General features: G+C 39.4%; 2 protein-coding genes and 4 pseudogenes across 3 annotated transcripts; 2 read left to right on the top strand and 4 right to left on the bottom strand.

The window, feature by feature from the left end:
- Positions 1-1,296: 1,296 nt before the first annotated feature.
- LOC110760594 (auxin-responsive protein SAUR21 pseudogene) lies at positions 1,297-1,875 on the bottom strand (annotated as a pseudogene).
- Positions 1,876-3,343: 1,468 nt separating this feature from the next.
- LOC110760592 (auxin-responsive protein SAUR21 pseudogene) lies at positions 3,344-4,151 on the bottom strand (annotated as a pseudogene).
- An 852-nt stretch (positions 4,152-5,003) lies between these two features.
- On the top strand, positions 5,004-6,112 carry LOC148292420 (auxin-induced protein 15A-like). The gene has a single exon (XM_088245343.1). It carries the CDS (start codon positions 5,421-5,423, stop codon positions 5,718-5,720), a length of 300 nt encoding a protein of 99 aa, XP_088101469.1. The 5' UTR covers positions 5,004-5,420; the 3' UTR covers positions 5,721-6,112.
- Positions 6,113-7,026: 914 nt separating this feature from the next.
- Positions 7,027-7,880, bottom strand: LOC110760593 (auxin-induced protein X10A-like; annotated as a pseudogene).
- A 1,919-nt stretch (positions 7,881-9,799) lies between these two features.
- On the top strand, positions 9,800-10,786 carry LOC110760588 (auxin-induced protein 15A-like). The gene has a single exon (XM_021962888.2). The coding sequence runs from the start codon at positions 10,087-10,089 to the stop codon at positions 10,384-10,386; it is 300 nt and encodes a 99-aa protein (XP_021818580.1). The 5' UTR covers positions 9,800-10,086; the 3' UTR covers positions 10,387-10,786.
- Positions 10,787-11,642: 856 nt separating this feature from the next.
- On the bottom strand, positions 11,643-21,485 carry LOC110760596 (auxin-responsive protein SAUR21 pseudogene; annotated as a pseudogene). The gene is made up of 2 exons (XR_015826246.1): positions 21,322-21,485; positions 11,643-12,119 (listed from the first exon to the last, which is right to left on the bottom strand). The product of XR_015826246.1 is annotated as an auxin-responsive protein SAUR21 pseudogene (transcript).
- Positions 21,486-25,490: the final 4,005 nt, after the last annotated feature.

Raw genomic sequence — 25,490 nt, 5'->3', positions numbered from 1 at the left:
GTGAGAATTAAGCCCAAAGAAAAAGAGAAAGAAACGACATCGAGAGTTGAGAAGTCCATAAGAATGCGGCGGTGGAGTATGAGCGAAGAAGAAGTTAAATTAGAAGTTTGTTAGCAAATAAGAATGTAGTGGCTGGGTGCTGACTGGGAAAACTTAGTTTTGAATAAATAAGTTCAAATCGATCGGATCATATATTAATTAGTTAGTAAGTATCCGTTTGGCATTACTTATTTGGAGTGATAAGTGATTTTTTAAAAAAATTGGGAAGCCCAACCGTTTGGTAAACTATGAGAAAATCACTTATTGTTAAAAATTGCTGTGAGAGAAAGCTATAAGGGAAAGCAGCTAATGATGTGCTTTTATTTTCTGATTATGCATGAATCAATTTCGAAGAGGCGTTGGGTTTAATGATTATGCGACAATCATTTTTTAATTATGTGAGAATTAATACCAACAACAATTTTAAGAAAAAGTTTACCAAACGCCAAATTGTTCTCTCTCACAGATGATTTCTTTCACAGCAAATCTGACAGTGATTATGTTCACAACATAGCAATGCCAAACTAACCCTAAATTATGGACCATCTGGACAATCTAGACCAGTATAATCCAAATTGGCTATCAAATTTTAAATACAACTTGGACCAAACCGAATCGGACGATGCGGTTTGACGGTTGTACCAGTATGCCAGGCCACATGAATTGGCCAGGGAATTCATTTAATCCAAACGGTTTTGAGCTCAAGCCACATATTGGCCCAATTTGCCTTATTTATTGCGGCGGGTAAAAACCAGCCCAAACAGAAATATCACCCAAGTTTTTCTGTCACATGGACAAGTAACTGAGCTGGCTTATTAACTGTTTTCCTGGTACTCACTTGAAACAGAAAAAAAAAAAAAAAAACTAACTGATTCAAAATTCTTGAACTCAAAACAAGTTCTAGCTGGAATGACGACCAAAAACATCACCCATTAAAAAATCAACACGTATGGTTTGGTAGGAGGCCATCCAAACAGATTGACTAGGTAAAGGACTAACAAATGGAAATGCATCTCTGTTTTTCTACCATAGAGGCCAACGATAGACAATAACTCCCCCCCGAACACAGCTTACAACTTTCATCGTACTGTGCTCTCCAAAGAGCAACTCTTATTGTAAAAAGTAATCGTTCTGAACAGGTGAGTTCTTTTAGGACTTGGGTTTTCACATTTATATATACGCCCATGAAACATTATGATGATCAAAGAGTTGTAATATTCTCCACCAAATCAATCATTCTGGCAAGGAGACGAGACATAACTTCAAAGAAAAAATTCCATTGAATTATGTCATTGATCAACTTTTTGGGTGGTCATACAATTTCCTCCAAAGGGAAAACACTAGAAAAAAAAAAGTACAAGATCACTTTACAAAATTCTATCCTAATTCATGTATTAAGTAGTGCATGTTTATGCTGCAAATCACAATCCATTAATTCAAGCGGGAAGTGAGGTCAATGAAGATGTCTTCTCTACAAGGAATTGTGAGTCCACCCATCGGATAATTGTATCCGAATTCTTCCTCTGCCTTCCTTAGCAACTCTTGAAATGAAGGCTGACTCAAGAACGATATCGGAACGACAAATCGCTTCTTTTCAAACTCTCCGACGTACACTACAATGTAGCCTTTTGGAACACCAACAGAAGATGATGATGCTGCTTTGTTTGCAAACAATAAACTCGATTGTCGTAGGATTTGTGATAACCGAATCGCCATGCTTAATAAGGAAACTTAATTATCGCCTTATTATAAGGGGTTGGATTTAAAAAACAAAAAACACTTGGAAGAAAGAGAGAAGAGAGAATAGATTTTCTAGCTTGTGGAGAATGCGAGGAGTACTTTGGTTTGCAAATTTTGTTGGGATATTGTGTGTGTATAAATAGAAGTAAGATGGAGAAAAATGTATGGAAAATTATACATTTGTGAGGGCAATTTGGGAAGGAAATGGTAGACATAAATGTTAGGTTAATGCACATGGTTGTGTCATCCTTCTCATGCTCAAAATATTGGTAGCTACGGATTAAGGCTTGCATATTTTGATGGGACCATTAAGCCCCCAAACGTTGTGCTTGACCACAAACCTACAAGGAAGTGAGGAAAACTGGTATTGTTGTAAGTTCTAGTGGCTGACCTTAAATAGCGGAGAGCCATAGACGCATATGTCTATGATTTCTGGACAACAACATTTAAAGACTCTATACATCATCTTACTTATAGCAATATTATAAGGTGTGATATCTAGTTATTTACTAGTTTCAGCTCATGCATGCCAAAACAAAACGAAGTATCTCATTAGTTTGAGGCTCATTTTCTTTACATTAATCAAGCTTTGGACAAACACATCTTTGAAATATTATTCTCACAATATATAAATTCAGCCCTTCAACTTCAACCTACCATGCACCGATATTGTCCAAACCTTAATCACCTAGAAGAGAGAAGATCCAATGGACCTCTAGGTGTGATCACAAAAGGTCTCAATGTAATTAGGAGTAGACCACCTATATTTAAACCGTAGAGTATTTTTGTATTCTTGGCTTGTATTCGAGCCACCTATACCAACACTTAATAGCTCAAGTTAGAATTTATTCTCGAAACACCTTTAGCACCATTGTGACAAGTTTTTTTAACTTATGAAAATCTTATCGTTTTTCTTTTCTTTTAGAAAGGAAAATACTTGCCTCCTTCTGTGGAAGTAGGAACTCCTACTTTCCTGTCAATCACAGTTTGACATCTGTGTAAAGAATTTTCTTTTTATAGTTTTCATGAATTATTTTTGCAAATGTGTCAAACTGTGATTTACAAGAAGTAGGAATGCCTACTTTGAGGGAAGGAGAGAAGGAGGGAAGCAGTGCCCTTTAAAAAAACCTTTAGCCTATAAGTTCATTTTTTTTTTGGTCTAATGCGGTGTAGATAAGTTTTTATTGTATTATGAGAATTTAATTCAAGTCTATTATATGTAATTCTTGTTATTGTATGAACGAACATAAAAGGTTTAACAAGTATATACACTACACAACACACAAAATTTATGAATGGATGTGGATATAAAACAAAGTTTTGGGGAAAATAATATATGTATACACAAAAGCTATACACAAAATGTACGTCTTCTTCTTGTCCTACTACATCAACTTGCTAGACAATCCCTCTTGAAGAGCACATGACGTGTGGCCTACAGTTATCCAAGGTTGCAAGTTTGCAACCCCATTTGAAGTTAATAACTAAATTCCTGTTGTGACATGAATTTATTGTCATTTTGGTGTATGATAAACAAATTAAAACGGCAGGAAAAGAAAGGTAATGGACTGAAAGTAATTTCAGAATCTAAAGAGGAACACCTTACATTTGATGTTGCTAATTGTAGAGTGTCAACAATTTCTATTTACAATTTCCTCAACTGGTCATACAAGTTGGAAGATTTCTTGTCATTTCTATTTACAATTTCTATTCACAATTTGTATCACAGATCACATGTCATTTAATCTAGAAGTAAGATTGATGAAGATTTCTTCTCTGCAAGGGATTGTGAGTCCACCCATTGGATGGTCGAATCCAAACTCTTCCTCTGCCTTACTTAGCAACTCTTGGAATGAAGGCTTACTCAAGAATGAAATTGGAACCATGTATCTCTTCTTTTCACTCTCTCCAACATACACTGCTAAGAAGCCTTTTGGAACACCTACGGCAGATGTTGAAGCTGATCGGTTTGCGAAAAGACTTCCTCGTCGGAGGATCTGCTTAGCATGCATAATACTAGGCAATCGGATAGCCATATGTTTCAAAATCTGAATTATCACTTTTCAAAAAGAGCTTGAAGTTGAAAGTTGACTGGAAGAAAAAGATTTAGGTTAAGATGGTGATGAGGAGTTGATTTGTTTATGGGATAATATATGTGTGTGTGTATATATATATATATATATATACAGATGAAAATTGAAAGGGTGTGTAGAATGTGGAAAGAAATGTATGGAAGCAAATATGGTTGGGTTGGCAAGTGACATAAGAATTTGAAGGATCACATGGCTGTGTTTCCATCTTAATATGAACTACTTGGTAGCTGTGAAGTCTGTATATTTTTTGGAGAACATTATGCCCCAAACCATTTTTATTAAAACCTACAAACATGAGACCCCATTTGAAATTTTAGAGAGATAGATGTGTGGATAGCAAAAGCTTCTTGTTGATTTGAGTGGCTGACTTCCTTTCAATTCAGGACAGGTTTCAGACATATCTATGTCTATAATTTCTTGACAGCAATCGATTAATTAGCACTCTTTGGACCACATTAAATATGTACACATTACCTACTGCATGTTCAATAAGTATCATGGACACTACAAGAAAAACTGCCTTTAGTGACGGTATAAAAGTGTCAAGAATCTATCTCCTTGACGGCTAAAAAAGCGTCAAGAATACCAGTGTCAATAAGGGTACCCACTGATCAGCTTTTCAAAAATAAGATCTCAGCAAGTATAAATTTTTGGCAAAGCTCTTTGAAATATCCTGCATATCAAAATTCCTATAATTTATTATGTATTGTATCTGAATCATTAAAAACTGATGGTCAAATATTTAACCAGTTCAGTTTTCTGATGACAGTCCAGAGTGTTCAAAGAAATGAAATACTTCTTCCTTTGCTTGTTGAAAGGACAAAGCCACATGGTAGGGTTGTTTGGTTCTCCAAACCAATCAAGATATAAAGCATCCTTTCTAATAGCACCACAAATTCTTGTTTTCAAAGCAGCATTAAAAGAACAAACAAGAAGAAAAAGAAGAAAGAAAAGAATACTAGTTGTTTGCCACACAAGCTAACAACTTAGTTGTCATCCCACACAAGCTTTTATTGGGTAGGGCACATATGCAGTACTGTTGGTTATCTTTTGTGACTTTGCATGAGCACTCAATTCAATGAATTTATTATTCTATAAAGTGTTAGTAGACCTAATCCTAAACAATAATTTGTGATTAGTCCAACATATATGAGCCTCTTGTCAAACAGGCTATCTTTGAAATTTAACATCTGGTTGTCCCAGAGGAGATTGCTAAGTAGGGAATGCTGTTTCTCCACAAGGATCTAGCTTGGCCATTATCCAGAGAGTTTTTGGAGGATGAGTTACATAAGCAGGAAGACAAGCCCATGTGATTTGGTACAAGCATATGGCCTTCATTGCTTCCCCTCTCAGTGACTCTTCACCAATCTTTTCATGTAGTGTACCATACGGTTTTCTGCATACCATTTCATCTATATATACACACATGATCAATTTCATCATGAGCAACTAAAGTCTTCCCCTTCCCAAGCATCAAACCTTTCTCTGTTTTCCAAGTACTCTGAATTCTTTTCCTTCTTCTTTTGTCCTCTTGAGCATATAAAAGCCATGGGTTTCCGGTTGCCTGGAATTGTTACCGCAAAGAGAAGTCTCATTCGATCTCGATCTACTTCAAACCAGACAGCTGAATCAAAGACAGATATCCCAAAAGGCTATTTTGCAGTGTATGTTGGAGAGAACCAGAAGAAGCGGTTTGTGATTCCGGTATCATATTTGAATGAGCCTTTGTTCCTGGAATTGCTGAGTCAAGCTGAAGAAGAATTTGGATACAATCATCCCATGGGTGGTATCACAATCCCCTGCAGTGAAAGCACCTTCCTTGATCTTACTTCCAGCTTAAGTGTATGAGTGAACGAGAATCGATCATCAAGAGCATCGAAACGATCCTCATTGCAGAACTCACTGAGTCAAGTTGTTGAAGAATATTGATGTGATCATATCCAAGGAATACTCATTTCAGAAATCACTTTGGATTGAAACAGCGGCTACCATCGATCATCCACAGAATCAACTCACATCTTGTAATCCTGAAGCTGCTTGTGATCTGAGCAGAAGCATAGAAATTTATGTAGCAGATAAATGATGGTATTTTAAACTCCACAAAATCATAGGCCCAAAAATCATGACTCCAATTTTGAACTCAAAGGAAGTCAAATTATTGTCTTTTAATCCCATGTAAACATCTTTGTTGGTCCACCAGAATATTTAATATATGATAAATGCCTCATCCATTCTTGTCATATACTTTTCACAAGAACTAAATGGCAGAAGATTTGCACAAGAACTGCAGTATACTTGCTTATTAATACTTTTTTATTTTTTATTTTATAAACATGGTGCCTCATACAGATTGGGGTCTTGAATTAGACTGCTTTTTAAAATTCTAGTGAATCCAATCTCTCTAAACTAATGATATTGGGGGGAGGTGAGATGGGGGACTTTTCACTATAAGATATCTACATACAGTCATATGTGGGAATTTTTAATTTTACCCTATCGATATTTGTGACTTTGGTTCGCCAAAGCACATGGTAAATACCATGTTCATATCGGTTCCATTTGATGCTTGACACTAAGTAATCGAATGATTCACTCAAATTTTTGTGTGGATTACTTCTCTGTTACTCAAAAGCTGTGACACTAAAATTTGGTTACTGATTCTGTCATTAATTTCTTGAATATAGATAGGGATGTTACCTTTTGGTGCCTTTGTTGCTTCCTGATCTATCAGCAGATCCCTGCATATCCCATCTGATGACTCTCATTTGTTTGAGATAGCTGTGGAAAACATGAATTTCCTTAGCTATACGTTTATCCTTTGTTCACTTAGTACATGAATGTGCTAGTCGTATTGTGTAATTTCAACTTTTAAGTAGCTGAATTTCTATTGTGATTCCTCAACAATTGGAAAACCATCATTAGAGACATGTAAATGTCGGAAGTTACATGTCTGCAGTTGGTGCAAACAGACCATACTTCTGTGTGTTGTTCTTTCACCCCTTCATGTTACTTAAATTCTGTTAATATTGTATCGAGGACAGGAAAATAAATTTAACAAGGTAAAAGGAATTTTTTTCCGGCATAGAGCTATCCCAATGTATTCTGTTTATTTTTGGTCTATTATCCCAATGTATTCTAAAATCAATAACAAATGTACAGTGTGAACAATTTCTATTTACAACTTCCTCAACTGGTCATACAAGTTAGAATCCCTTCTTATGCTGGAAAACATAGAAACAAGAGAATGCACAAGTCTTTACAAAATTGTTTCTGATAATTTATCTTTGAGCGATAAATCACATGCCATTCAACTGAGAAGTGAGATTAATGAAGATTTCTTCTCTGCAAGGGATTGTGAGTCCACCCATTGGATGGTCAAATCCAAATTCTTCCTCTGCCTTACTTAGCAACTCTTGAAATGAAGGCTGACTCAAGAATGAAATCAGAACCATGCTTTCTTTTGCTCTCTCCAACATACACTGGTAAGAAGCCTTTTGGAACACCTATGGAAGATGTCGAATCTGCTCGGTTTGCGAAAAGACTTCCTTGTCGGAGAATCTGCTTAGCACGAATAATACCAGGCAATCGGATAGCCATGTTTAAAAGTCTGTGTTATCACTTTGGAAGAGCTTGAAGTTGAAAATTGACTGGAAGAAAAGATTTAGGTTAAGATGGTGGATGTGGAGTTGATTTGTTTATGGGATAATTGTGTATGCATATATATACAGATGAAAATTGGAAAGGTATGTAGGAAAATATCAGGAATGTGGAAAGAAATGAATGGAAGCAAATATGTTGGGGTTGGCAAGTGACATAAGAATTTGAAGGATCACTTGGCCTTGTCTCCCATCTCAATATGAACAAATTGGTAGCTGTTAAGTCTGTATATTTGTTGGAGAACATTATGCCCCCAACCAGTTTTATGACAACCTATAAACCCCACTTGAAATTTCAGAGAGATTTGTGGATAACAAAAGCTTCCTTTCAATCAAGGACAGGCTTCAGACATATCTATGTCAATAATTTCTTGACAGCAATAGATTAACTAGCATTCTTTCGACCAAATTAAATATGTACACATTAGCTACTGCATGTGCAGCTTTTCAAAAATAAGATCTCAGCCAATGCAGGATCATTTTTTTCACCTAGAATTTTATTTCTATTTTTTTGCAAAGCTCTTTGAAATATACTGCGGAACGGAATTCCTGCCATTTATTATGTGTTGTATCTGAATCATCAGTTCCATGTTTCCACTCTTTCAATAAACAATTGAAACTGATGGTCAAATGTTTTACCAGTTCCTTTTTCTGGTGCCAGTCCAGAGTGTTCATACAAATGAATACTTCCTTTGCTTGTTGAAACTGAACGTCATAGATGAAAGAACAAAGACACATGGTAGGGTTGTTTGGTTCTCCCATCCCAACCAATCAAGCTATAGAGCATCCATTCTTATCCAGGCCCCATGTCAAATTCCAATAGCACCACAAAAATTCTTGCTTTCAAAGCACAATTAAAGAAAAAGAAGACTAATTGTTTGCCACACAAGCTAACAACTTAGTTGTCCTGTCACACAAGCTTTCATTGGGTAGGGCACATATGCCGTTCTGTCGGTTATCTTTCCGTGACTTTGAATGAGCATGCATTCAATTCAATGAATTCATTATTCAAGAACATGTCTTTGCAATTAAGGGTTAGCAGACCTAATCTTGAACAGTAAGTAGTGATTAGTCCAACATATATGTGTTGGAAAAAATGGCTCACCTAAAAGGATACAAAGTTTTTTGGCGCTCAAAGGATGATTTTGAATCTGCCTAAAAGCGACCGGTCGCTGGACATTTGCGACCGGTCGTTTTGAAGCAGATTCGAAGTCTGGAAGCAAAACTGAAGAGCGACCGGTCGCTAGTTCTTTGCGACCGGTCGCAGGCACACGAGCGACCGGTCGCTGGACATTTGCGACCGGTCGCTTAGAAGCAGATTCAAAGTCTGGAGGGAAAAATTCTGGCGACCGGTCGCCCATTCCTGACGACCGGTCGCTCCAGTCGTGCTGTGATGCTTTGCTTACGTATTTTCAACTGTCTTTTCAATGGCTATCGCTTTCCACGAGTTTGCAGGTGCTTAATGGATCACTTCTGAGGTAAAAGAGAGTTGACTACCTGCTGGATAGTTGGGAGAGCACTCATGGCTAATTGGTTATCCTATTTTGATTAATCTCCTCTCCATTTTCTGGTTTAATGGAGGTGGCTGAGTGGGATTGTATTACCTACCTAATCTGACCCTTAGTCTAAGTGGTGACTAAAAGGAAAGAACGTGGAGGACAATCAGATATCCTATCTTTTGTCCATTGGCCTGTGTAGGTAATGGGATGAAGTAAGATAACACAAGGGAGAAAGAATGTTGAACAAATGTAGTGGCAAAAGCTGGAAACAAGTTAGAGTTTCTTGTGAGAGCTTTGTTCAGAAAAACCAAGGTGAGAGCAAGAGAGTTCTCTAAGTGTATCAAGGTGTTGAGCAAGGGTGTGAGAGAAACAGATTGTGAGGGTAGTGTTCTAAGGGGGTTTCCTTTGTAAACCAAAGTTGTAACCTATCTTCATTAGTGAAATTTCTCAAGGTGATCACCAAAGAGGATGTAGGCAATTTGCTGAACCTCTATAAACACTTGTGTCATTTGTGCTTGGTTAATTTCTGTGTGTGTGTGTAAGACTCATCCATCATTGAGTTCTTTGTCCAAAGTCCATCAACAACAAGATCTTAAAAGGGCAGTGAGTTAGTCATTAATTCTCAACAATATGGGCCTCTTCTCTAAGAGGATTATTTTTTATTGGATTGAAATCTCACATCTGGTGGTCCCTTTCGCTGTCTGTTACACAGAGAAGATTGCTAGGCAGGGATGCTGTTTCTCCACAAGGTTAGAGTTTGGCCATTATCCATATAATTTTTTGGAGGATGAGTTGCATAAGCAGGAAGACAAACCCATGTGATTTGGTACAAGCAAGTGGCCCTAATTGCTTCCCCTCTCAGTGCCTCTTCACCAATCATTTCAAGTAGTGTACCATACGGTTTTCTGCATACCATTTCATCTATATATACACACATGATCAAGTTCATCTTGAGCAACTAAAGTCTTCACCTTCCCAAGCATCAAACCTTTCTCTTTTTTTTCCAAGTACTTTGCATTCTTTTTCTTCTTCTTTTGTCCTCTTGAGCATATAAAAGCCATGGGTTTCCGGTTGCCTGGAATTGTTAATGCAAAGAGAAGTCTCATTCGATCTCGATCTACTTCAAACCAGACAGCTGAATCAAAGACAGATATCCCAAAAGGCTATTTTGCAGTGTATGTTGGAGAGAGCCAGAAGAAGCGGTTTGTGATTCCGGTATCATATTTGAATGAACCTTTATTCCTGGATTTGCTGAGTCAAGCTGAAGAAGAATTTGGATATGATCATCCCATGGGTGGTATCACAATCCCCTGCAGTGAAAACACCTTCCTAGATCTTACTTCCCGCTTAAGTGTATGACTGAGCATGAATTGATTTTCAAAATCATTGAAAAGATCCTCATTTCACTGAGTCAAGCTGATGAAGGATTTTGATGTGATCATATCCAAAGCATCATTATTTCAGAAACCACTGGGTTTGGATGGAAAAAGAGGCTACAATGGATCATCCATAGAATCAGTTCACCCTTCTGTAATGCTGAAGCTGCTTGTGATCTGAGCAATATCATAGAACATTTTGCCGCAGAAAAATGATGATATGATGAGGTCCACAAAACCATTGTTCCAAAAATCATCACTCCAATTTTGAACTCAAAGGAAGTCAAATTTGTTGTCTTGTAATTCTATGTAAACTTCTTTGTTACTCTACAGGAATATACAAGAATATATAACATAAGATAAATGCTCATCCATTCTTGTCTTATAGTTTTCACAAGAACTGAATGGCAGCAGCTTTGCACAAGAACTGAAGTATAATTGGTTACTCATACTTCTTTATACATGGTGCCTCAAACAGATTTGGATCTTGAATTAAACTGCGTTTTCATATTCCAGTGAATCCAGTCTCTCAAAATTATGATTGGGGTGTCTTTCCCTATAAGATATCTGCAGATACATTCATATATGAGATTTTCTACCCTATTGATATTTGTGACTTAGGTTCACCAAAGCACATGGAAAATATCATGTCCGTGTTGGTTCCATTTGATGCTTGTTGCTAAGTAATCGAATGATTTCATAATTTTTATAGATTACAATGCTGTAACTCAAAAAATTGTTTAATAGTTCTACCATTAAGTTCTCGATATATAGATAGGAATGTTGCCTTTTGGTGGCTTTGTGGCTTCTTGAGCTCTCAGCAGATCCCTGCTTATCCCATCTGATGACTCTCATTTGTTTGAGATAGCTGTGGAATTCTTGAAACTCCTCATGGCAATAACATACTGTTATCTTAAAGCATTATGTTATCTTTTGTTCATTCAGTACATGAACTTGCTAGCCCTTTTGTGTACTTTCAGCTTTGAAATGACTGAATTTCTATTGTGATTATCAACAAATGGCAAAAACCATCATAAGAGACATGTAAATGTCTGAAGTTACATTTATGAAGTCGATACAAACAGTCCATGTTGCTTAAATTTGTTAATAAATTAATATTGTATCAAGGACAATCTAAACCATGTACGAAGTGATAAAAAATAAAAGGAATACCCAAAAAAAAAAAAAAGTGACAGGAAAAGAAAGTAAGCAAGGTAATGGACTGAAATCATATCAGAATCCAAAGAGAAACAATATCCTTTAATGTTGCTCTTTCTGTAATCGATAACAAATGTAAAGTTTGTCTACAATTTCTATTTACAACTTCCTCAACTGGTCATATAAGTCTTTACATAATTGTCTCTGATAATTTATATTTTAATCACAAATCACAGGTCCCTTAACTGAGAAGTGAGATTAATGAAGATTTCTTCTCTGCAAGGGATTGTGAGTCCACCCATTGGATGGTCAAATCCAAATTCTTCTTCTGCCTCACTTAGCAACTCTTGAAATGAAGGCTGACTCAAGAATGAAATCGGAACCATGTATCGCTTTTTTTCGCTTTCTCCAACATATACAGCCAAAAAGCCTTTTGGAACACCTACTGAAGATGTTGAAGCTGCTCCGTTTGCAAGAAAACGTCCGCGTCGGAGAATCTGCTTAGCATGCATAATACTAGGCAATCGGATAGCCATGTCTTAAGAGTCTGTATTAACACTGTTGAAAGAGATTGGAGTTGAAAATTGATTCGAAGAAAAGATTTAGTAGAGATGATGATGAAGAGTTGATTTGTTTATGGGATAGTATGGAAGTGTCTGTATATATATATATATTGAATTTCTAAAGAGTTGTATTTTGTATTATCAAATCATAATCTATTACAATTGTGCAGAGATGAATATAAAGGAGACAAACCCTCCTACATGAGACTTAGGGAAGGTAAACGGCAGCCCCTTTAATTAAGAACAACCTTCTATACAAAGAGTTCCTAAACACAAGAAAGAGAACTACATGGGGAACGGGAATACACAGACAAACAAAAAACGCTGGACAACTTCCAATACAATGCTGGCACGCTGGACAACTTCCAATACTCCCCCTCAAGCTGGATCCAGAAGGTTGATGGATCCAAGCTTGGACAGAAGCCTTTGAAACTGATGAGAAGCCAAAGGTTTGGTGAATATGTCGGCCAACTGATCGAAGCTTCTTGTATAATGGGTCTGAATCACCTGCGACTGGACTTGTTCCCGAACATAATGACAGTCAACTTCGATGTGTTTCGTTCTCTCATGAAACACTGGGTTTGATGCTATGTGCATTGCTGCCTGGTTATCACAGAATAAGGACATAGGATGAGTTGTAAACACATCTAAATCACATAGAAGACCCTTTAGCCATATCAGTTCACACGCAGTTGAGGCCATTGCTCGGTATTCAGCTTCGGCACTTGATCTTGCGATGACAGTTTGCTTTTTACTCTTCCATGTGACCAGGTTCCCACCTACGAAAGTACAGTAACCAGTTGTGGACTTGCGATCGATTGCGTTTCCTGCCCAATCAGCATCGCAATATCCCATGATTTGGGTGTTCTCATTCTTCTTCATGATGATGCCACGACCCACAGACCCTTTTAAGTAGCGTAGGATCCTTTTAACAAGGTTCAAATGTTCGACTGTGGGAGATTGCATGAATTGGCTTGCGATACTCACTGAATATGTTATGTCAGGTCTGGTGATTGTTAGGTAGATCAACTTACCAACAAGTCTTTGATAATAGCTTATATTCGTGAGTGGCGTGCCCTCCAAGCTGAGTTTAAGCTTGCTATCAAGGGGAGTTATTGCTGGTTTAGCATTGTGTTGTGAAAATGGACAAACACTTTCACTCACTCCCCTAATGATCTTGTTGTTGATGGACTTTGTGACACACACAATGATGGATGAATCACACACACACACTTGAGACAACAACCAAGCACAAAGTGACACAAGAATTTATAGAGGTTCAGCAATTGCCTACATCCTCTTGGTGATCCCCTTGAGAAATTCACTTCATGAAAGAATAAGTTACAACTTTGGTTTTACACAGAAAAACCCCCTTAGAACTCTATTCTCTCCCCAAGCTCTCTTTTCTCTCACACCCCTTGCTCAACACTTTGATGCACTTGTGAACACTCTCACAACCCTTGGTGTTTCCCTCCTTGGTGTCTAGACTCTCAAGACCCCAACTCAGCTCTAAACTTGAACTGATTGCTCTCTCTCACGTTCTCCCTTGGTGAGTTAACCTCCTTTGAATACAATAGCACCCAGCTACTTGACCACCTTGAGATTAACCACACTTAACTTCAACTTGCTTTCACAACTTATAATGTCTTGCTTTACATCCCATTACCTACACAAACCAATGGACACAAGATAAGGCACCATCTTGTCTTCCACGTTCCTTCCTTTAGTCTCCCACTTAGACTAAAGATCAGATCATGCAGGTAAACAAATCCCACTTCAGCCACCTTCCAACAAAACCAGAAAATGGAGAATGGATTCTCCAAACCAAGACAACCAATTGGCAATGAGTGCTCTCCCAACTATACAGCAGGTAGTCCACCTTCTTTTAACTCAGAAGTGACCCATTAAGCACCTGCAATTAGTTGGAAAGCGATAGCCACCGAAAACACAGTTGAAAACACGTAAGAAAACATCAGCACAGCACAGGAGCGACCGGTCGCGGATACCTTGCGACCGGTCGCTTTCTGTGATTTCTTCAGACTTCGAATCTGTGCCAGGGCGACCGGTCGCAAATGTCTGGCGACCGGTCGCTCGTCGACTTCGTTTCTGCTTTGAAACGACCGGTCGCAAATACCCAGCGACCGGTCGCTTCCTCCTTCACTTGCAACCTAAATGTGAGCCATTTTTTCAACAATCTCCACCTTGGCGAACCATTTAATCAACCCGTGAACCATTGTTGACCTCTAGAACCTCTTCAACCTCTTAGAAATCGTTCTAGTAATTTCCAAGAACTCCACCATGGCAATACACCTCTTTGCCTCAATGCACCTTTGGTGGAAGGTGCTCCACCCAAGCCTAAACTTGAGTAACATGGACCTCTTGTGCAGAAAAGAGTTCCCCCTTGCCAAATTCGTTGCTCCTTGCCTCCTTGGAACCTTGAATCTTGGACTTCCCTTGATATGCAAACCACATACCAAACCTTTGTTCACTAAATCCCCACTTAGCACACATTGCTCTTGGATTTAAGAACACCTTTCTTTTCATCATTGCACTTCTCCAACTTTCCCGCTTCATGCTCCCTATAGCACTCCGAAACGTGGTTGGAACTTCTTGGTCCATCCATCCAAAACCTAGGGAAGGTTTGATGGATTCCTTGGGCCCGGACCTTGCAATTGATGATGGCTCCACCTCAAGTAGAACCCCTTTGTGAGTTTGTTGTTGTTGCCCTCCTTCTTCAGCCCTTGTGTCAAGCTCCACCTCAAATGGAGTCCCTTCCATGACCACCTTGGCAAGAAGCTTCTCTTCAACAACATCCTCCCCATCATTCCTTGTCTTGATTTCACCTTTGTGGATATTCCTCTCCACACTTTCTGCAGCTTTGAAATCAGGCACCTTTGATGATGAACCGTTAGTCATACAACCTTGACTAACCTTCCTTGCCCAACTTCTCTTGAGCACACTTGCAGCTACATTATGTTGGACCGTCTCCTTGACATTAAGACTTGTTGCTTGCTCTTCCTTGGTACAAATCTCTGCACCACCCAAGAGCTTGTATGTGTTGTTTGGTTGAATCTCCCCCTTCATAACCACCACAGAACCTTGTGTGACCATGAGCTTCCCTCCTTTGGCCTTGTAAGAGCAACCTTCTCTATCCAAAGAACCAAGAGAGACTAGATTCGTTCTTAGTGCAGGTACAAACCTTACCTCACTAAGAGTCCAAACTTCACCACCTTGCAACTTGATCTTCACAGTCCCTTGTTGCGTAGATTTAGCTCCACCAAAATGGATTAAGCTGCATCCTCAACTTGTGATACTCGCAAGTGCACGAACCGTTGGTAGTATAGCATATGTAAGTGCGAGGTCGATTCCACAGGGATTGGTGATTGAATGATCCAATTTAGTTTCCCTACACAAAATAGAAACAAAAACAAAGAACATAAAACAAGGAAGAAAGAAATAAGTAACTCAAGCAAATAAGTTCCCAAGTTCAATTTAGATTAATGGATTGATTCTAGCTAAAGTATGATTAAGCCATGGTGTGTGGTCATAACCTTGTGTTCCTAATTCCCTAATTTGATCATTTGTTGTCTAACCTAAAATTAAGCATTAGGAACCCATTAAGCATAGAAGAACATTTTAAACAACCAAGTATGTATCTAATCCCTGTTGTCGAATGTCCATACATACTCTCCCTATTCATAGTTCAATTCGAATTAAAGCATGGTGTATACTCTTAATTCAAACCAAGATAGCTAACATGCAAGCCTAAATGGTGATCAATCATTCAAACTAGCATATTAACTTATAAGCATAATGAATAAGAACAAAAACCATAATTGAAACTTGGAAACTAATTCAACTTGAAAACTTAAGAAAAGAATTTACATAACAAAGAAAAATAAATTACAACTAAGAAAACATTAAGGAAACTAAGAGAACTTTGAGGAAGAAAGGAAGTGTTTGAGAACTTTGAGGAGGGAGAAGAAAGTGTTTGGGAACTTTAGAGAATTTTGGAAGAACATGTGTTTGAGAGCTTTGAGGATTTTGGAAGGGAATGTGTTTAAGACATGGGGAATTTGGAAGAGAGTGTTTGAGAACTTGGAGGATTTGGAGAAGAAAGTAGAGAGGTGTTTTGAGAGCTTTGTGGATTTTGGAAGAGAGTGTTTAGGAACTTTGAGAATTTGGAAGAGAGTGGTTGAGAACTTGGAGGATGTTTGTGAACTTGGAGAATTTGAGAACTTAGGGAAGGAAGAGAAATGTGTTTGTGAAGTGTTTGAGACATGGAGACTTTTGGAAGAGAAGGGAAGTAGAGAGATGTTTGAGAACTTTGAGGATTTTGGAAGAACATGTGTTTGAAAGCTTTAGAGAATTAGAAGAAGAGAAAGGAAAAGTGTTTGATATTTAGTACAAAGAAAATTTAATAGAATGATCTTATTACAACAATTGAGAACTACAAAGGGAAACTAAGAGAATTTGAGGGAGAGAAGGGAAGGGAGCTCTAGAGAAGTGTTTGAGAGCTCCCCCCCCTTGGGGTGTTATTACAAGCTTAGAGAACTTCCCTATTTATAGGCCTAGGGGAAGTGAAAATCAGAATTCAATAAGACTAATGCATACAACACTTGAATTATAAAATCTGAAATGGGTGATGCACTTGTATTAGAAAATCTGAAATGGGTGATGCACTTGTATTAGAAAATCTTGAATTGGTTGATGCACTTCACCACTAAATACCACCAGCAGCCCTAGCTCATCTTCATGTCACCATGACCAAGCTTCCAACCAGAAATGATAGCTCATACCTAGCTCACCATGACCAAGCATCCAACCAGCACATGCTGAGGTCAGCATGACCAGCAACTTCAAGGGCTTACAACTTGGGCTTCTCTTAATCAAATTAGGACTTTAAGCACTCTAAATTGAAGTTCAGAATGTCTTCTTTCCAGCCATATGTTATTTGGGCCAATCCAAGGTCGGAGGAAGAAGTTAAGGCCGAAACAAATTGCTAACTCATTTTCCGCGCTGATAAGATCCATCCTGAGCATGGTTCTGTGTTTGCTAGGTAACGGACTCCAGATTTATCCAATGGGGCTGAATTTTGGATATGTTATAGTACACATTGCCAGGGCGACCGGTCGCAAATGTCTGGCGACCGGTCGCTCGTCGACTTCGTTCCAGACTTCGTTTCTGCTTTGAAACGACCGGTCGCAAATACCCAGCGACCGGTCGCTTCCTCCTTCACTTGCAACCTAAATGTGAGCCATTTTTTCAACACATTGCTCATGTTAGCTTCCTTGAGCAGATCGATAACATACTTTCTTTGATTAAGAAATAATCCCTTGTGTGAAGTTGCCATTTCTATTCCAAGAAAATACTTCAAAACACCAAGGTCTTTAATTGCAAACCTTTGTTGAAGTGATTGTTTGAGCTTGGAGATCTCTTCAGCATTATCACCTGTAATTATTAAGTCATCGACATAGATCAACACAACTAATTTTCCCACAGCTCCAGTGCGAACAAACAATGATGAATCGGCATTACTTCTTTTGAAACCAATACTCTGAAGAACTGAACTTAGCTTGGCATACCAAGCTCGAGGAGATTGTTTCAGTCCATAAATTGATTTGTGCAATTTGCACACTAAATCAGGTTCATTGTTTTGAGGATGTCCTGGTGGCAATTTCATGTAGACTTCTTCTTCGAGATCACCGTGCAAAAAAGCATTCTTCACGTCCATCTGATACATGGACCATCCCTTGTTGACCGCAACAGACAATAGAACCCTAACTGAGTTCATTTTCGCAACAGGTGCAAATGTTTCTTTGTAATCCACCTCGAATGTTTGAGTGAATCCCCGAGCCACCAGCCTTGCTTTATGCCTCTCAATGGAACCATCTGAATTAAATTTGATCTTATAGATCCACTTACAACCCACTGCCCTTTTTCCTTTTGGAAGTTTGGTGATGCTCCAGGTTTGGTGCTGGTCTAGAGCTTTAAGTTCTTCTTGCATTGCCTCTTTCCACACAGCATGGTTGTTAGCCTCATGAAAATTCTGAGGCTCACTGTAACTTGAAATATTGTTTAGAAATGCAGCATGTGAGGGAGTCACCCTTTGGTATGATACACAATGGGAGATCGGATGCTTGGGTTTGTAGGTGACAAAATCTTGAAACCTTGTGGGGGGTTGTCTATCACGCATAGGATTGCGTCGTGGTGCTGCAAGTGTTGTCTCACACTCATTCAAATCTTCAGATACATCTTGAAGTTCACCTTGGTTGTCACCATCCTCATGCAGTGTCTCATCAGGCTGAGTGGCTTCATTGTTACTCTCAGTGAATGGTACACTGAGACTTTTATTTGTTGAAGCATAAGGAATGTTGAGCTCAATTCTTGGTAGAGGAAACAAATCCAAGACACACTCCCCTTGAATTGTGGTTTCAAGTAACTTGCTGTAAAAAGGATTAGTTTCATGGAATCGAACATCTTTAGACACAATCATTTTTCTCAGTTGGGGATTATAGCACTTATATCCCTTTTGTGTTGATGAATAACCAAGAAAGATGCATTTAACAGCTCTAGGGTCCAATTTATCTCGATGATGAGGTTGGACATGAACAAAACAAATACAACCAAAGACTCTAAGATGTGAAATATCAACTTTTCTTCCTTTCATGACCTCTATGGGAGATTTAAAGCCCAAGACTCGGCTAGGTAGTCTATTAATGAGGTAAGCCGCTCCCATGACTCCTTGAGACCAAAATCTCTTTGGTACATTCATTTGTAGCATTAAAGCTCTAGTTTTTTCAAGTAAATCACGGTTTTTTCTTTCCGCTATGCCATTTTGTTGAGGAGTGCCAACACAACTTGTTTGATGCATGATGCCATGATTGCTCAAATATTGTGTCATGACATGGGACATATATTCGGTGCCATTGTCAGACCTTAAGGTTTGAATTTGAGAAGAGAAATGGTTTGTAACAAGATTATGAAAATCCTTAAACACTTCCATAACTTCGTTTTTAGACTTTAAAAGGTACAACCATGTGGCTCTAGAGAAATCATCCACAAAAATTACAAAATACTTAAAACCATCAAAAGATTCACTCGTTGGCCCCCATACATCCGAATGAACAAGTTCAAACATCTTACTAGCCCTGGATAAAGATGAGCTAAAAGGTAGTCTAGTGGCCTTAGACATATGGCAGGTTTCACATGAAATGGAATCCTTCCCTAGGTTTGGCAACAAGGTTGACAAAATAGGTTGCGAAGGATGAGCTAAACGTTGATGCCACAATTGGTTATCTTGAAGCGAGGTGGACTTGGCTTGAAAAACTCTGGGACTGCTCTTTGATATGTAATAGAGGCCATCTAGAAAAAACCCTTCACCAATCGTCTTCTTGGTGACACAATCCTGAAAAATGACATTGTGAGGAGAGAAGATGGCTAAACAATTCAAGTTATTGGTGATTTTTCCCACAGATAGCAGTTGAAATGGAAAGGAAGGAACATATAAGGCCACTGACTCAATTTTATCTGACATCAAATTGATTTTTCCCTTTCCCAAGACATCAGCACCCTCACCATTTGCAATTGAGACTTGAGAAGGTTTTGATAATTTTTCAAACTTATGAAACTTAGACACATGGTTGGTCATGTGATCTGTGGCACCCGAATCTACAACCCAAAAATCATGCAACATATTTACATTAAGAGCAGTTTTGAAAGCATTCATGACACCTTGCCTGTCTTGTTGAGGTATGTGTTCAGTGTCTGCCAGAAAACCAGCAAACTTGCCTAGCAACGCTGACGAGTTTCCATCTTCAATACTGGTTGTATGGTTACTTCCAGCCCCTCCATTTTTGCTTTGAAGATACGATGCAAACTCATTTATAAGTGCAGTTGGATTTGCTGTGAAGTTCTTGAGTGTATCAGATCCATTGAAGATGGAGACAGATGCATGGTTGGCTCTGTGTGTAGTACGATTCAGCCTTTGTGAGCCCTTGTTTTCTTTCATGAAATTAGGTTTTAATTCTGGGTGCAAAATCCAACATGTCTCCTTAACATGACCAGGGTAGTTACAGTGTTGGCACTTCAAGTTTGGATGCTTCCCTCTGTACTTCCTCTCGTTGGTTAGATAAGCCCTTGCTTCAGATACATTGGCCTTTGTACCAATGTTCATGACTTTTCTACGTACTTCTTCACGTTGAATAGTTGAACATACACTGGTGAAGGAAGGGAGTTCGGTGTTCATGAGTATGTGGCTTCGTAGGTCTTCATATTCTGAGTCAAGACTGGACAAGAGTTGAAATATCTTGTCTTCTTCAGCCCTCTTTAGTAACGTAGAAGCATCAGTTGTATGCGGGCGATATGTTTCCAGCTCATTCCACATGCTCTTCATGCTACCTAGAAGTTGTACAAAAGGCTTTCCTTCTTGTTGCAGGTTGGAGATGTCCTTCTTCAATTGGAAAACGCGTGCAGCATTGTTCTGACTGCTGTACATTTCCTTGACAGTCTCCCATAGCTTGGATGATGATTCAGAGTTAACTGAATATTTCAGCTAGTTTACGTTCCATAGAATTTAGGAGCCACGACATAACCAGCTGATCTTTGCTAAGCCAGGATTCATAAGTTGATGAAGAAGCATCAGGGGCTTCGATGCTTCCATTTATGAATCCTAACTTGGACCTTCCTCCTAGAGCAAGAGATACTGCTCTCGACCAGGGCAAGTAGTTAAACTCATTCAACAAGACTGAGCTTAATCTTTGATTTGGATTTACATCCACCTCAGACAAATTCACGGATGAAGGAACTTGTGAACTTTCTGCTTCAGACCCAAAAGGATTATCTTCAGCCATTTTGAAGGTTGAAGGAGATCAGATAGAAGTAACGCAGAAGCAGATTATTTTCCCTGCTCTGATACCATATTGAATTTCTAAAGAGTTGTATTTTGTATTATCAAATCATAATCTATTACAATTGTGCAGAGATGAATATAAAGGAGACAAACCCTCCTACATGAGACTTAGGGAAGGTAAACGGCAGCCCCTTTAATTAAGAACAACCTTCTATACAAAGAGTTCCTAAACACAAGAAAGAGAACTACATGGGGAACGGGAATACACAGACAAACAAAAAACGCTGGACAACTTCCAATAATATATATTATATAGATGAATTTGAAAGGGTGGATAGGGAAATACCAGGAATGTGGAAAGAAATGGATGGAAGAAAATATGGTTGGGTTGGCAAGTGACATAAGAATTTGAAGGATCACATGGCTTTGTCTTCCATCCCAATCTGAAGTTGTTAGCTGTTAAGTCTGTATATTTGTTGGAGAACCTTATGCCCCCAACCATTTTTATGACAACCCTGTTGTGAAAATATTGACAAACACTTTCACTCACTCCCCCTAATGATCTTGTTGTTGATGGACTTTGTGACACACACAATGATGGATGAATCACACACACACACTTGAGACAACAACCAAGCACAAAGTGACACAAGAATTTATAGAGGTTCAGCAATTGCCTACATCCTCTTGGTGATCCCCTTGAGAAATTCACTTCATGAAAGAATAAGTTACAACTTTGGTTTTACACAGAAAAACCCCCTTAGAACTCTATTCTCTCCCCAAGCTCTCTTTTCTCTCACACCCCTTGCTCAACACTTTGATGCACTTGTGAACACTCTCACAACCCTTGGTGTTTCCCTCCTTGGTGTCTAGACTCTCAAGACCCCAACTCAGCTCCTAACTTGAACTGAATGCTCTCCCTCACGTTCTCCCTTGGTGAGTTAACCTCCTTTGAACACAATAGCACCCAGCTACTTGACCACCTTGAGATTAACCACACATAACTTCAACTTGCTTTCTCATCTTATAATGTCTTGCTTTATCTCCATTACCTACACAAACCAATGGACACAAGATAAGGCACCATCTTGTCTTCCACGTTCCTTCCTTTAGTCTCCCACTTAGACTAAAGATCAGATCATGCAAGTAAACAAATCCCACTTCAGCCACCTTCCAACAAAACCAGAAAATGGAGAATGGATTCTCCAAACCAAGACAACCAATTGGCAATGAGTGCTCTCCCAACTATACAGCAGGTAGTCCACCTTCTTTTAACTCAGAAGTGACCCATTAAGCACCTGCAATTAGTTGGAAAGCGATAGCCACCGAAAACACAGTTGAAAACACGTAAGAAAACATCAGCACAGCACAGGAGCGACCGGTCGCTGATACCTTGCGACCGGTCGCTACGACCATTTGGATACCTAGCGACCGGTCGCTGATACCTTGCGACCGGTAGCTTTCTGTGATTTCTTCAAACTTCGAATCTGTCCAAAAACGACCGGTCGCCCAAACCTTGCGACCGGTCGCTGCCTCCTTCACTTGCAACCTAAATGTGAGCCATTTTCCAACAATCTCCACCTTGGCGAACCATTTTATCACCCCGTGAAACATTGTTGACCTCTAGAACCTCTTCAACCTCTTAGAAATCGTTCTAGTAATTTCCAAGAGCTCCACCATGGCAATACACATCTTGCCTCAATGCACCTTTGGTGGAAGGTGCTCCACCCAAGCCTAAACTTGAGTAACATGGACCTCTTGTGCAGAAAAGAGTTCCCCCTTGCCAAATTCATTGCTCCTTGCCTCCTTGGAACCTTGAACCTTGGACTTCCCTTGATATGCAAACTGTTGAGAATTAATGACTAACTCACTGCCCTTTTAAGATCTTGTTGTTGATGGACTTTGGACAAAGAACTCAATGATGGATGAGTCTTACACACACACACAGAAATTAACCAAGCACAAATGACACAAGTGTTTATAGAGGTTCAGCAAATTGCCTACATCCTCTTTGGTGATCACCTTGAGAAATTTCACTAATGAAGATAGGTTACAACTTTGGTTTACAAAGGAAACCCCCTTAGAACACTACCCTCACAATCTGTTTCTCTCACACCCTTGCTCAACACCTTGATACACTTAGAGAACTCTCTTGCTCTCCCCTTAGTTTTCCTGAACACACAACTAAAACTTCAGCTCTAACTCAACTTGGAATACCAGCTTCTTCCACTTACAATTATTCAACTTGTTTTCTCCTCTTGTGTTATCTTACTTCACCCCATTTCCTACACAAGCCAATAGACAAGAGATAAGATATCAGCTTGTCCTCCACGTTCTTCCCTTTAGTCACCACTTAGACTAAATGTCAGATCAAGTAGGTAAATAGAATCCAACTCAGCCACCTCCCACTTACACCAGAAAATGGAGAGTGATATCTTTGAAATAAGATAACCAATTAGCCATGAGTGCTCTCCCAACTATCCAGCAGGTAGTCAACGTTCATTTAACTCAGAAGTGACCCACTAAGCCTCTGAAATCTTGTGGAAAGCGATAGCCATTGAAAACACTGTTGAAAACGCGTAAGAAATCGTCACAGCACGACTGGGACGACCGGTCGCCAGGAACTGGCGACCGGTCGCTTTTGGTTTTTCCTCCAGACCTTGAATCTGCTTCTAAACGACCGGTCGCAAATGCTAAGCGACCGGTCGCTAGCTTCCTGCGACCGGTCGCAAAGAACTGGCGACCGGTCGCTCGTTGATGTTGCTCCAGACTTCGAATCTGCTTCAAAACGACCGGTCGCAAATGCCTAGCGACCGGTCGCTTTTAGGCAGATTCAAAATCTTCCTTTCAGCGCCAAAACCAACCTTGTATCCTTAGGTGAGCCATTTTCCCAACAATCTCCACCATGGCGAGCCTAATACTCCTTGTGGACATCATTGCCTTCTAGGACATCTGTAATGTCTTGAGAATCGTCCTAATAACTCTCAAGAACTCCACCTCAATCTTTAGCATGTAACAAGATTGAGCAAGCTCAAACAATGCTTGAACTTAGCTGTTGTGACTGGCTTTGTTAGGCAATCTGAAGCGTTCTCATTTGTATGAACCTTCATTATTGTGATGTCTCCATCATTCACCCAATCCCTTATCCGGTGGTATCTCACATCAATGTGTTTGGACCTCCCATGGAACACTTGATTCTTCACTAAGCAAATAGCACTTTGACTGTCACTTAGAATCACCACCAAGTCTTGAGCTATCCCGAATTCCTTTGCCAATCTCTTCAGCCATACCGCTTCTTTTGAAGCTTCCGTTAAAGCCATATACTCCGCTTCCGTAGTAGACAAGGCACTAACCGATTGTAACACTGCTCTCCAACTAATCGGTCCTCCACCACAAGTGAAGACATATCCTGTGGTGGATCTCCTCTTGTCTAGATCTCCTGCATAATCAGAATCTACATACCCCGACACACATGCCTTTCCTTGTTGTCTTTCAAACAATATCCCAAGCCTTTTGGTGCCCTTCAAGTACCTGAGAATCCATTTTGCTGCTGTCCAATGTTGCCTTCCAGGATTCGCCATATACCTTGACACCACACTAACGGCTTGGGCTAAGTCGGGGCGTGTGCACACCATTGCATACATGAGACACCCTACCAAGCTTGCATATGGAACTTTACTCATTTCCTCCTTCTCCACATTCGTAGAAGGACATTCTTTTGCACTTAACTTAAAATGCTCCGCCAAAGGAGTAGACACCGGTTTGCAATCCATCATATTAAACCTTTCAAGTACCTTGGAAATATACTTGCTTTGTGACAGCCACAACTTGCCTTCCTTTCTGTCTCTCCTTATCTCCATTCCTAGGATCTTTTGTGCAGCACCAAGATCCTTCATGTCAAACTCCCTTCCAAGTAATGTCTTCAAATTCTGGATTTTTGACATGTCCTTACATGCAATTAGCATGTCATCAACATAAAGAAGCAAAAGGATGAAGTTACCATCCTTGAATGCATGAGAGTACACACAACAATCAGATTCACATCTTCTATACCCAATCTTCATCATGTAAGAATCGAAGCACTTGTTCCACTGCCTTGGAGATTGCTTCAGTCCATACAAAGACTTCTTCAACCTGCAAACCAGATTTTCCTTCCCTGCTTCAATGAACCCTTGAGGTTGGCTCATGTAGATGTCTTCCTCCAATTCACCATGAAGGAAAGCAGTCTTCACATCCATTTGCTCCACCTCCATGTCCTCTTGTGCTACTATGGAGAGTAGTAGTCGTATAGAAGTATGTTTCACCACCGGAGAGAAGATTTCATCATAATCAACTCCCTCCTTTTGCAAGAATCCTTTTGCCACCAACCGAGCTTTGAATAAGGTGGCACCCTTCTCATGCATTTCTTCTTTCTTCCTAAACACCCATTTGCAGCCAATAACCTTGCGACCTTTGGGTTTAGGAACTAACTCCCAAACTGAGTTTTGGTGTAGAGATTCCATCTCTTGCATCATA

This window comes from Prunus avium, chromosome 8 (genome assembly GCF_965620075.1).
Source record: "Prunus avium chromosome 8, drPruAviu1.hap1.1, whole genome shotgun sequence".
NCBI lineage: Eukaryota > Viridiplantae > Streptophyta > Magnoliopsida > Rosales > Rosaceae > Prunus > Prunus avium.
This window is presented reverse-complemented; position numbering and strand designations above follow the sequence as displayed.